At 31.1% G+C, this 13,493-nt stretch overlaps 3 protein-coding genes across 5 annotated transcripts; 2 read left to right on the forward strand and 1 right to left on the reverse strand.

Annotated features, from left to right (window-relative positions):
• Positions 1–3,295: 3,295 nt before the first annotated feature.
• On the reverse strand, positions 3,296–5,967 carry LOC139099996 (UDP-galactose translocator-like). 3 transcript variants are annotated; one of them, XR_011545388.1, is made up of 6 exons: positions 5,847–5,967; positions 5,656–5,778; positions 5,471–5,595; positions 4,602–5,315; positions 3,579–3,652; positions 3,296–3,496 (listed from the first exon to the last, which is right to left on the reverse strand). XR_011545388.1 is itself a non-coding variant. In XM_070652571.1 (5 exons), exons 1-5 carry the CDS (start codon positions 5,857–5,859, stop codon positions 3,638–3,640), a joined length of 990 nt encoding a protein of 329 aa, XP_070508672.1. In that variant the 5' UTR covers positions 5,860–5,967; the 3' UTR covers positions 3,296–3,637. The 3 variants fall into 3 exon arrangements, 2 of the variants coding, with proteins under 2 accessions (XP_070508672.1, XP_070508671.1); XM_070652571.1 differs by having other exon boundaries at positions 3,296–3,652; XM_070652570.1 differs by lacking the exons at positions 3,296–3,496; positions 3,579–3,652 and having other exon boundaries at positions 4,033–5,315.
• Positions 5,968–6,207: 240 nt separating this feature from the next.
• On the forward strand, positions 6,208–8,598 carry LOC139099479 (integrator complex subunit 7-like; the record flags this gene model as incomplete). The annotated part of the gene is made up of 2 exons (XM_070651954.1): positions 6,208–6,343; positions 6,407–8,598. Coding segments are annotated over exons 1-2 (2,295 nt in total), but the record flags the coding sequence as incomplete, so codon positions are not given.
• LOC139099997 (integrator complex subunit 7-like) lies at positions 8,598–9,477 on the forward strand. Its single transcript, XM_070652572.1, has 2 exons — positions 8,598–9,188; positions 9,295–9,477. The coding sequence occupies exons 1-2, from the start codon at positions 8,644–8,646 to the stop codon at positions 9,353–9,355; spliced, it is 606 nt and encodes a 201-aa protein (XP_070508673.1). The 5' UTR covers positions 8,598–8,643; the 3' UTR covers positions 9,356–9,477.
• Positions 9,478–13,493: the final 4,016 nt, after the last annotated feature.

Raw genomic sequence — 13,493 nt, forward strand, 5'->3', positions numbered from 1 at the left:
AATAAGAGTGCGTTCTCTTGGCAAAAGGCACTTTTTTGGCTCTGAAAGTCACATGTCACGCACTCCTCATATAGAAAAAAATTCATAAAAATTTTGGATTCAAATTAAATTTAATAATTATAGTCTAGATTGATAGATCTATTCAAGGCGCATATTTTGAGTATAAAAATGTCATGTTTTGGTCCAGTTTTATGGTCAAAATTTCAAAATTTCGTTTTTTACTAAAATTTTTGAGAAAAAAATAACTTTTTTTCTCGAACTCAATGAAACTTGTTCAAATTTTTTTTAAAAGTTGTATTTTTATGTGTATAACAACTTTTGTTCTGCTTGTTCTCATAAATATTTGATATTCGGCCTGAAATTATGAAAAAACTTAAAAAAATCCTATTTTTTGGGTATTTTTTGAGCAAATATTACGAAATCTTATCAAATATCAATTTTTAATATGACATAATTGACTAACTTTATGTTTTCGAGGATGATATTTCATTTTCCGATGAGAAACTTATAGGTTTTCATATAAAAATGTTCAAAAAAATGACTTTAAGTAGTTCGAGCAAGGAGATCAAAGTATTCAAATTCACTTTTCCATAGCTAAAACTATTCAGATGACTTTAAAACTTTCTGAATTCATTTATTATTGTAATATTGACTAATTTATGGCTAGTTTTGGTAGTAATAATAGCTATTTGATCAGATTTTAGTAATTTTAGCAATTAAAATTCAACAAATAATTTTTTTATTTAATAATTCTTATATTACACAAGATCACTAAATTTCTCAAATTTCTGACTGAAAGATCATTTTTGACTAAATTTTGACCCAGTTGCATAAAAGTGTTACCACAAAAATGCTTCAAAAAGCATTAAAAAGCATGGTCAACTGTTAGTTCATTTTGAGCTTTGTATGACTACTAAATCTTGACTTTGTTCAAATATTTAAACTTTTTCAACAATCTTTGCCCAACCAGACAGATAACAGACACTAAATATAAGCAAAATAATAATGGAAACTAAATTTGGACGTGATTTATATTTTCCTAAATGTTTTGGAAATTTCCGTTTGTTCAGTCTCTAAAATCCGATCATATAACTATTATTACTACCAAAACTAGCCATAAATTAGTCAATATTACAATAATAAATGAATTCAGAAAGTTTTAAAGTCATCTGAATAGTTTTAGCTATGGAAAAGTGAATTTGAATACTTTGATCTCCTTGCTCGAACTACTTAAAGTCATTTTTTTGAACATTTTTATATGAAAACCTATAAGTTTCTCATCGGAAAATGAAATATCATCCTCGAAAACATAAAGTTAGTCAATTATGTCATATTAAAAATTGATATTTGATAAGATTTCGTAATATTTGCTCAAAAAATACCCAAAAAATAGGATTTTTTTAAGTTTTTTCATAATTTCAGGCCGAATATCAAATATTTATGAGAACATGCAGAACAAAAGTTGTTATACACATAAAAATACAACTTTAAAAAAAAAAATTTGAACAAGTTTCATTGAGTTCGAGAAAAAAAGTTATTTTTTTCTCAAAAATTTTAGTAAAAAACGAAATTTTGAAATTTTGACCATAAAACTGGACCAAAACATGACATATTTATACTCAAAATATGCGCCTTGAATAGATCTATCAATCTAGACTATAATTATTAAATTTAATTTGAATCCAAAATTTTTATGAATTTTTTTCTATATGAGGAGTGCGTGACATGTGACTTTCAGAGCCAAAAAAGTGCCTTTTGCCAAGAGAACGCATTCTTATTTTATTGCATTGTTTTATAGTAGTAACAGAGAGCTTTCAAAATCCGAAAAAAAATTTCACTACCATTTATACTCCTGAAGCGCTAGATCAATTTTTGTCAAAAAATTGAAGTTTTTTTAGGAAAAATCTATTTTTTCACTATCAGAACTTGGACATAACTACACAATATGTTCACAAAAGTTGTAGATCATTATAATATCTTTAATATAAAGAACAATTAAGAATATAAAATTCTACTAGGAATGAGCTAGACAAACGGAAGTATTGTGACAACGTGGTTTTCAAGAAAAATTAAGTTTTTCACATAATTTTCCGATACTTGGGAAAATTTTTTATATCTCAAAATTAAGTATCTATATTAAACTAATAAACAAAAAAAGTTTCAAAAAGATTCATCAATACAGTAATCGGTGAGATCAATTTGAATGATACTTGAAAATGGGCGACTTACTAACTTCAAAGTGCTATTTCTCCTACATGCTGTTGAGTTGGAAACTATTTTGACTACCATTATATAGGGTAATATAGGGACTATCATAAAAGCAACAGAAATAATTTTTGAAAGAATTTTTAATTCTGGCCCATAGTGAAATGATGGCTATTCCAAGTCCCGAAGATGAGAGTCTGTTACTTTGAACTTGAAATCTGTTTTACAATTCCAAATTTTTATAGATTATTGGGTTATCAAAGATGGCTTTGGATTGTTTTATTCATCAAAAGCTATAAACTTACTCAAGCATAATCTTATGAAATGAGTTTGAACTTTTCTGATTCCTTTGATAGAAATTCTTCGTTTTAAAGCTTTTTGATAATCCAAAAATTATTGCTGGTTTTTAACCTCGTTCTGTGGACTCCTGTGATTGTAGTTTTTTAAATCAAATTCAAATTAAAAATTAAATTATTCGCAAGATTGCTTTGATTTAGAAAATTAGCAAAGTAATCCAAGTGACTGTGATAGCTGGAAACCGTCGCATAGGAAAGAGTGGGGCTTGATGACACCATGACAACTGTTTGACTAAAATTTTGCAGTAGAATGCCGCTCGGGTTATAAATCAACATAAATAGGAACTTATTCATCACAAATTAATTTTTCCAAAGACATTGAAACAATTTACCAGTAAGCATCGTTAGGCACAAACAAAAACATGACAATAATTTTGATGACATAAAGTTGAGTGACGTCTCCATCATTATCAAGCTCAAGGTTAGAAAATTTTCATTGTCACTAAAAGCGTGCAATTTTCTGTTTTTGTGGCAGTGTTATGGATGTTTGTTAAATTTGCAAATGTGTAAGTATACCTAAAGAGCTTCATTACGGATTTAAATAAGGATTATGTTTATTGTTTGAAGTTAGAAAACAAACTAAAATATTTACATGATACGGTTTAACAACCATAATAGGGGAGAATCAACGAATTGTAGTTGCAAATATAATTTGAATATTAAACGACATATTCTCAACATCTCAACAAAGTTGTTAACTTACCATTTTAAATAAAATCGTAATCCAACCTCCCTTTAGCTTAAAAAATTTTGACTTTATTTCATTCACTTCAAGTGAAGTCATTTACATTATAATCCTTAACTAAGTACTTTTTTCATAAAATTTCTTATGATAACTATAGTTTTAGAACTTTACTGGCCCAATACATTCGCACTTAGGGAACTAAAATTAAAATTTTTGAATTGCAACACGTGTACAGTGTGTCCTTAAGATGCTAAATAATATAATATGAAGAGATTAAAATAATTCTATTAATACCAATTCGTACAGGATATTTCGATAACTTTCATTCTTACGGATATTATTGCTGCATGTTATGGTGATTCAACTATGTTACTTCTATTCTTTAGGTATATCATGAGGTTTGGGTCTGGAATTTTTTAAGTGTGATTTATTCTGGATTGTTTTATAGGTTTTGATACCCAAAATTGAATTTATGCTTGCAAGTTTGTTAGTCTGAAGCTTCAACATTCTATTTACATTCAAATTAGGTCCAATTTGTGCAAATTTAGTTGGATTGTGCCATGGATTAAGTGGAGACATCCAAAATCTCACTGATCCGCCAACAAACAAGGAACACGTTCATGAGTATGGTCTCAAAATTGAAAATGCCCGAACAACACAACGGTTTCGATAGGCCACCGTATTGCAGCAATTTGCTGCTCGGGATAATGATCAAGATATACTCCTTAGCATGCTCATCTAGGTGAGTACGCTTACCGTCTGTTAAGCATCAATGTACATGCCATATCACCGAAATAACTAAAATCTTATTCATACATTCCAAGCATTTTTTACAGCATGCAGATACCTTAGCATCTTATTATACATACTTGAGCAGTTCCTCTTCTTTTTTTATCCAGATCAAACATACTTCAAAGTTGAAAATCAAGTTTTCTTTGATAATTGAATTGAATTGAAATTGTGTTGGATATAACAAAAAAATAAGAGTTCATGGCATTTGAGTCATTTCAAGGTCCAATCCAATTTATGAAAAACATGAAGTGTTAATTTTGTAAAACTAATAAGATGGTCTAGTCAATGAAAATCACAAAATTCAAGTTGTTGGATAGTCCAATAAAACATAATAATCCCAAGAATAAAAGTAGCATGTACATGATTATTTTCTATAGATTACGAAAATAATACTTAAATATGACTTATATCCCAATTAAAAATTTCGTGAGGTATGACATGCAGCAAAGTTAGTCTACTCGTATGACAGTGAGATTGTTTTTAGTAGTTCCAATTATACATTTTTACACGTCCTCAGGATCGCCACCTAGTAACTTTTCCTCATCGTCCTTCAGTGTACTGACCTTTTTAGCATTTTTACTCTTTGTTGGATCGTGGCCATATAAGAATATAGAAACAATTACTAAAACAGTTCCAAAAGCAAATTGTGTTGTCAATTCGAAATTGAATAAATAAATGGACACGATGCACGACAAGACAATGGCAAGTGATGTGGCAAAACCTTTGAGAATATTGTCAGCATATTTGACGACAACGGCAACAATCAATCCACCACATGCTTGCAACAGCACGAGGAAGTAAACGAAATAATCATATCCATAAAAGAATCCTTTGTCAGATATCTTAGCTCCATCATTAGCATATGATGTAATGAGGGATAAGGGAAGACTCAACAAACTCAACTGGATGTTTCTCATCCATACGGATAAATCGGAAGTTTTTAACATTTTCTCAAAGAAAATTCCTGCAAATCCACTTAACACACAAGCACCAAGAGCAGCAGCAAATCCAAGTGTACGATTCTGCTCAACAGAAACGACTCGATTTTCTCCACCTGCTGACAATTGAACCATTGCCACACCGCAAACTAATATGAATAATGATCCCCATTGAGTTGAAAACAGTTTCTTTCTCAGCATGAAGACAGCAAATATTGCTGTCGTCAGAATTTTCAATTGGTACGTCACTTGATATGTTGCTGCGTCGAGATTTGCTGCTGATATATAAAGTAAGTTATTTTGTAAAACATATATTAACGACGGAACAGTCATTTTGAGCTAGAAGATATGAGAAATAAGGGAAAGGAAGTGAATTATTAGATAGTGATTTGATCCAGAGTTGCTATTAAGCGTTGAATTTTGTATTATTGTCCGTGTTTATCAAGGTCAAATCATCAAAATAATAACATTGATAAGGAATTTACAGCACTTACCGTATCAGTTTTGTTTTTAACAATGGCATTATGCAAACTGGCTTTAAATCGAAGCATTGTTCCTTCTTCCATAAAAACTAATACCAGGCATGTCAAGAGCTTTGTTATTTCGGCCATAAAAACAGCTAAAATTGATAAAATTTAATAAGGAATTAAATTTTATGACAGAAATGTTGGATGCCTACCCGTCGAACTGAAGAATATTGGTCCATCTCTTGTTGTAGCATATCGCATTGATAAACTGACCATAGAATTCTGGACTGTTAAGGTCAGCAAGGAAATGTATTTTAAGTTACTTGGATTCATTCCTGTAAAAAACAAATTAATCAATAAGTTATCAAGATGCCGGCAATAAGGACATCCAATTTTGACTCACTGTGTATTGCCATAGTCACAACCTTATATTTTTACTAAACTACATTAAATTACACTAAAATCCAATGAGTTATTCTCACTAAAAAAATTAAATTTTGCGTTCGTGTACTTTTACTCTACAGTCAAACCTGCTTAAAAATGCAGCACCTCTCTAATTTCAACATAATTTTTGTAAACAAAAAAACTCCGATTTCTACTTGTAAATTCGTGAAAATCATTTAATTAAGTATTTTTACTAATCCAGGACATTAATCTACAGCTTTTGCATGTAAAGTGTTAGTTAAAGTCACCAAGTAGTGAAAGATTGAGAAAAATCATAAAGATATCTGGAAGAAAAGTGAGATTTTTATTAGATTTAAAATAAAAACATAAACATTGCCGGCTCTGACTGAATTATGGCAACAACCAATGCTGCAACTCGATCAAACTCATTCAATGAAGCATTTCTAAGTGAATCATATCAAGATGCAAGCACTATAATCACTGATTTAGATAAAGGTAAGATTTTTTAAAGATCCAGTAAATATCAAAATATTAAGCATAAAAATATTTTTTTTACAGGCTTAAGATCTCCAAATATTGGTGAACAATGTGAAGCACTAGTTAGATTCCCGAAACTCTTCGAAAAATATCCATTTCCGATAGTCATCAACTCGAATTTCCTAAAATTAGCCGAATTCTTTCGTGTTGGATCTAATTTATTCAGACTATGGGTTTTGAGAGTATGCGAACAAAGTGAGAAACACCTCGAGAAAATAACAAATGTTGATGAGTTTGTAAAGAGAATATTTATGGTAATTCATTCGAATGATCCCATTGCACGGTCATTAACTTTAAGAATTTTGGGTTCTGTTGCATGCATAATTCCCGAAAAGCAACAGGTTCATCATGCAATTCGTCGTGCTTTAGATAGTCATGATACGGTTGAAGTAGAAGCTGCAATTTATGCAAGTGCGCAATTTGCGGAACAGTCAAAAACCTTCGCAATAAGTATGTGCTCAAAAGTCGCGTCAATGATCGAGTCACTTCAAACGCCAATTAACATGAAATTACAATTGATTCCTGTATTAAAGTACATGTATCATGATGCAAATACAGCTGCATTAGTTAAGACATTGTGCATAAATTTGCTTCCAAAATATCCATCAGAAAATTTTATATGCGTGACTTTACAGTCTTTAACGGAACTAAGTTGTGCAACTTTAGTTGATATTCCTGATCAAGTCAATTTGCTCATTGATTATTTACAAGATCCACGACTTAATGTGAGGATTCATGTCTTACGCTCATTGCAAACTATGGCTGAAAAAGGACCACATTTATGGCAAATTAATTCCGTCAATAACTTAATATCTGTTGCACAAACAATGAGAGGAAATGGACAGGAAAACAGCATGATGCTAAAGATTATATTGACATTAACTAAATGTCCATTAATTGCTGGATCAAAGAAAGAAGAAGGCAGAATTCTGGAACTTTGTACTGTATGCTTTAAGACAGTAAATCACAAAACAAGTAGCCTGGCTATTGAGATACTAACAAGTGTTGTAACTTACTGCTACAATGAGAAAATCTCACCGCCTCAATCCTACTTGAAGGAAATCAACACACATCATGAACAGCTGATAATGTCAAGTTTGAAAGACGAAGACCATATTCGTGAATTGACAATGTATATCAAGTGTGGCGTACAATTGGCAGAGAAGAATGAGCTGTTTGCGATGGATTTCACAAAATTGGTCGGTAAAATTTTGACAGATGAACAGCAATTGAGTCAAAAACAGTCGGAACTTATTTGCGAGACTTTGGGTGCATTATGTAGTCATTTTATGAAAGACAAGTTTCAGCACGTTGCAAAAAAGACATCGAATGATTCAATGGATGTAGATGAAGTGACATTAAATCCATTTTATGACCTATTGCCGAGCTTATTGAAGAGATTGGAGAATCTCGTATGTCCAAAATTTAATCCAAATGATTCACATATAATTGAGATACTTGCTGCTGTATGCTTACAATCGATGATGGGTGTTCATATAACAAAGGACATGCATGATGTATTTAAGAAAGTTCTTGGAACTGTACACAATTGGAGTCAATATCGTATTGCTAGATCAGCATCACGTTTTGGACATCCATTTATAGCTACAAAAATCTATCAGAAATTATCAAAGGATGTGTCACAGGAACGATATCACTTCTACTTGTCAGGCTTATCACAAATGTCAACTGCTGAATGTATTCTCATTTATGGATATGAATTTGATGAACTGGAAGTAAAGTTTAATGAGATTGAGCATGATGAGAATCAAATGAACTTAATCCAGCGACTTGAAAAGTCTGTTGCTTTATACTGGAAAGCACTTGCTAATCTTAAAGCTGCATCTTCACACATTCATTCTTTATCATTTCAAACGGAGTATGTATGGCTTCGTGCATCATTTTTGGAAGCATTATTGTCGGTCGTGATTGCAAGAAATACACAATATATCACTCCACCTCCAGCTATAGCTTCAACATTCGCACAAAATACACGCGATCCATTACAGAAATTTGGACATGTAACAAATCAATTTAGGAAGTGTGTAAAGTCTCTTAAAGTATGTGAGGATAGCTACTCGATGTTATATAAATCAGCATTTGATGCTGATCCGTGCTCGTTGGAACAATTAGAGATCATGCAATACATGTGTGCATTACTTGAATACTCTTTGGAGAACATATGCTTCAATACATCACAGGATCAGGAGAATCTGAATGTTCCGACACAAGGAAATTATCCAGAAACGGCATTTACGATGTCAATCTGTAGGAAGATATCCAGAGAGTTTGAGAAGCTTCCTGTGGAACAGATAAAGACAATTACGAATGTCCATACAGACTCGATGCTTAAACAAATCGAAATGGCTATAAAGGCACCAATTTGTATTCCACGATTCTTCTTCCAAGTCCAACAAAATACATCCATTAAACTTTCTATGTCTCCGTACCAACGTGTTGCCGGTGAAGCAATTTTAGTTCCAAATGGACATAATTTAGTGGTAAAAGTTGAAGGAGTTATACAAAATGCTGGAGCTAAGCCATGCCTATATAGATCAATCGATTCCGTTCAATTGACATTAACGTCTCAATTATTGACACCAAGACCTGTCGATGTGAAGCCAATTAATGATGTCAATACATTAGTGCAGATCACTAAGCCTAAGAGAGAATTTTTGAGTGCCAATTTCCTGCTGTCACTAAATCAGCCAGTTACGAATGAAGGAAAGCAATGGCAAGTTACACTTGATGCTAATATTATCGATGAGAATGGAGTCTTATGGAATACATTAGGGCCAAAGAAGTAAGTCAATGTCAATTTTGAGTACATGACATTCAAATTGATACTTTTTTTTTATTAAGGAACAAGAAAATTTTCAACTTTATTTCTCTTTTTATTTTATTTACAGCACTCTCGTTGTTCGGGTGCCAGCTGAGAATTCAATGAACGCAATGGGATTCAAGAAGTAGTAATGATGATATCTGGAACCTGAGGTCGTTTTAATTCACGTTTCGTGTTTCTCAGCAACTTTTCACATTTCTGAAATGGAATAAAAGTAATTTTAAGGAAGAATAAAGCATAAGATATTTAATTTAAGTGTCAGGTTTCTATAGATCTGCGGGCAATAGATTCCAAGTTTAACCCGACGGATTAAAAAATAAATCCGACAGATTAAAAATAAATCCGACTGGTTTAAGACAATTCCAACGAATAAGACAGCATAAACAGAAGAATAAAAGAAGTTCCTTACATCAAGCAGCACGAGAGTCTCTAGAGTACCGATAACATCACGATTTTGTGCATTAAGATTGTTCAATTCAGCCAAAAAGATGTTAAATAATTCTCGAATTTCATTGATGGAATTATCAATGTCTGCAAATTGTCGTGTCCTCTGGAATGTTTCGATGTCTCTTTTAATTAATTCAGTAAAAGCTCTAACTCGACGTTCCATTTCAGCAGGGTTGAAAGTTTGTGACGGTTGACCTCCCTGCCTAACAAGTTGAGCTGTTAATTCTGCAACTTTTTGCTCATAAAATGCTGTTCGTTCCTGTTGAGCGATCATCATTTGCCTGTTCTCCTTGATTCTATCGAAACAGTCGTCAAGTTGTTCCTTAAGTTCCTCAATTTCGTGTAAATATTGCATGGCTGCGTCTTGATAGTATCCGATGTCTTCTTTGTCATTCTTGAACATTTTATCGAATTCGTCCATTGTGCTTCTTATTTTTTTGTGTATTTGCTTGGTTACGGAGAATTTAGAGCAACAGGTGTTTGTCACGTGAAGGCCGAAAGTGAAATGAAAATTGGTTGGAAAATTGTGAAAAATCAAAGGCAACTAAGATTGATTTTTTTAATTATGATTTTTTTTCTTTATTTTTTTTTTAGGTATCAGATTTTTTACAGAAAAAAATTTGACTTTGTGCTTTATATCCATTCAATGTTTTTTTTTTCTTATCCATATCATCATCATTCCCGTAAATCTTTAAAATGACAAAAAATCTTAAATTCCATTATTTTTTATTAAATTTTTCAGAAATCGGATTTGAAAATTTTCTTCTTTTTCTTTAAGGTATTTTCGTTTGTAAAATGGAAAACCTTTAGGAAAAAAAAAACGATGGAAATTGATGATAAATATTATTAATTTATGTATGTATTGTTATTTGTAATTTGAAATAAATTGGATTTTCATGTCATTTTTCATTTTGTTGTTGTTATTTTTTCGTCTTCTCACCAGCTCATCATTAATTGTTTTGTAAAGTATGAGACTTTGAGGATTGGTGTGGAATCAAGGCAGAGATGCAAATCAGGCAAATGTCATAGACAAAAACCGTACAATTCCTAAATAATCTGTATAACAAAACCATACAAATTATCAAGAAATTGTACGGTTTTTGCCTGTGTCAGGTACATTCATTGCAACTCTGGAATCAAGGCTGACTTTTCAGAACCATACAATTACAAATTGTTCAAAAAAAATTGTAAGGTTTTAAAGTAAAGATTTTTCTCTATGAGCTCATAAGAAAGCAGAACTAATCACAGCATGTACATTCAGGATTTTGTGCAGATCTGGATAGTCTTTAAGATTTGCTTGAAATTTCAGAGACATTCTATAAACTTTTTGAAAAATCAAACTGTTGTATGGTTTTTTGTACATCTTTGAAAACAATTGTATGGTTTTGACAAAAATTTTCAAGATTGTTGCATTTATATGGATTTTTGATAACAATTGCAATGTTTTATTTCAATTTGAATGTTTTCAGAAACATTTGTAGAGTTTTCAAAACAAAACCTGATTATCACATTCACAAAAAAGGATTTTAACCTCAAAAAAAGTTCGAAAATGTCATCAAAATCAGTCATCTCATTCCACATCAATCCCCAATCCCACACTTAATGTTTTATTTTTTCTTTTTAAATATATTTTCATATCAAAAAGACAATCTTTCGAGAAAGAGAGAGATAGAGAGAGGAAAAAGGTAGAAATAAATTCCTTAATATGTTCATTAAGTTAAAAATCTCTTGTGGCAAGAATATGTTAAAGCATCATCACATTGATTGGTAAATATTTTCGCTGGTTAAACTGAACGCGGCGATTTCATAAAATCTTTTTTTTTTAACTTTTTTCTTTTTTCAATATTTTAATTTTTTTTTCTCGTTTTTTGTTTTGTTTTTAAGTTTAATTTATTTTTCATCCTTAATTTATGTACAAATTGTAAAATTTAATTTACGTTCATAAGTTCCCCGGCACAATGAAAAAATTGAAAATAATAAAAAAAATACTTCCTAAAAAGTCCTGAAATCTGATTTCAATTTAAATTTCTCTTCATTAAAGTTTTATAACCATTTAAAAAGTTTTCGATTTTAAATCGTGGTAACTTTTCATTATCATTATTTACCTATATCTAATTAAATTGATGGTTTTTGAAACAAAGAATTGAGAGCATTGAGGCTGATTGGATTTTGATTTAAATTCAAAATTTTAACGGTCGAATAAAATTTAAAAATTCAATGATTGATATATATATATTTTTTTAGAAAATTTCAGGTAATAAACATTGATAAATATTTTGATAAACTTGATTGACTGTGTCACAAATCAACAATGTGTTTGGTCTACAAATCTTGCAAAATGCTTGAATTTTTGAAAACCTTATAAATGTTTGTCAAAATTTGAAAGCATTTGTAAGGTTTTTGTCAAAATAATTCAATTTTTTGTTCGAAAACCTTTCAAATGTTTGTCAAAATCTGAAAACATTTATAAAGTTCTAGTCTAAAATTCAAACATTTTTGCTTCTAAAACCCTTCAAATTCCATAAATTCTTACAAAACATCACAACAGCCAACCTCTAAAACCTCTCAATTCCTCAAAAAATTAGAGAACAAAAAACAATTATTAAAATCTCTATCATTTATATAAAAAAAGACATCAAATACTCTTTCATTCTCGTCGTAATCATTAACATTATCATTTATATATTTTGTTTTGTAAATAAGGAGGCAGGATTGACTACAATCTAGGAAGTTAATTAACATAATTCCCAGAGTAGTGTACAGCACACGATTTTTAGTAAATCTTCACAACTTTAGAACTTAATATAGATCATGAAGCTAGTTTTTGTTTTTTAAATGATGTGGTACAGCATACGGTTCTGAAGTTTCAGTTTTCCACACAGAAAACTAACTCAAAGTAAGGGAAAAAACAAAATGTAAATTGAATTAACAAAAAAGCGTTTTGATTATTAATTTAAATGATATTGAGTGTGCACACCGGTGGATTTTTTGTTTTGTATTTTAAATTGTTACTTTTTATGTCACGTTATGAGCTGTTTTTTTGGAAGTTTTGAAATGCATTTTGGTTGGAAATTGAATTTGAGGTTATGCTTGTATTTAGACTGTGAATTGTAAATAGTTTTTGTAGTTCCATCTTTAATAGCACGATATCGCAATATTAATTTCTTTAAAAAGAGCCGAAAATAGTCGTAATAATAGTCTTGTCTTTAGGGAATATTAAAGCACATGGAGTAAGCATTGGAATTAAACAAACTTCTCTATCCCCCATTTAGGAAAGTAATCTTGAATATTCTTGGGTTTTTCATGAAAAATCCCAAACTTCCCTCAAAATATTTTTGACTATCCCCTGTTTAAGGTTTCTAAACTAAGAAATTGGTGGGTTAGAATTGGTTCATTTACTGATTTTGTAGTAGACTAAGTTACATTTCATGAGTCGCAATGGCTCGGTGCATTAGTAATAGTTTCGGGTTTCGGTACTGAATCACTGTATTCCGAATCAGCCGAATCAGCGATCATGAGTTCGCGACGCGGCAAGGGAAATTCTTCTCTTGTGCTTTTTCAAATCATGTGCACTGGAAACATGGCTCACAGTTTTACTATGCAATGTCATCAAAGGAGTGACTCGGATCCCACTATAAACTTGTAGGTCTGCAGGTTTGAGTTCTTGGTTTTACGAACCCTTAAATAACCAGTTAAACTGTCATTAGACCTTAGAAGCATATAGTGTAAAAGCTTTGAATCCCTCTAGAACTGTCAGGCCTGAATAGGTAAAGGTTATTACTTTGAAGACAGGGAAGGAAAATAATTGGTCAATAAGAC

This window comes from Chironomus tepperi, unplaced genomic scaffold (genome assembly GCF_022539635.2).
Source record: "Chironomus tepperi strain 1889 unplaced genomic scaffold, CSIRO-AGI_Ctep_v1 contig_48, whole genome shotgun sequence".
NCBI classification, from domain to species: domain Eukaryota; kingdom Metazoa; phylum Arthropoda; class Insecta; order Diptera; family Chironomidae; genus Chironomus; species Chironomus tepperi.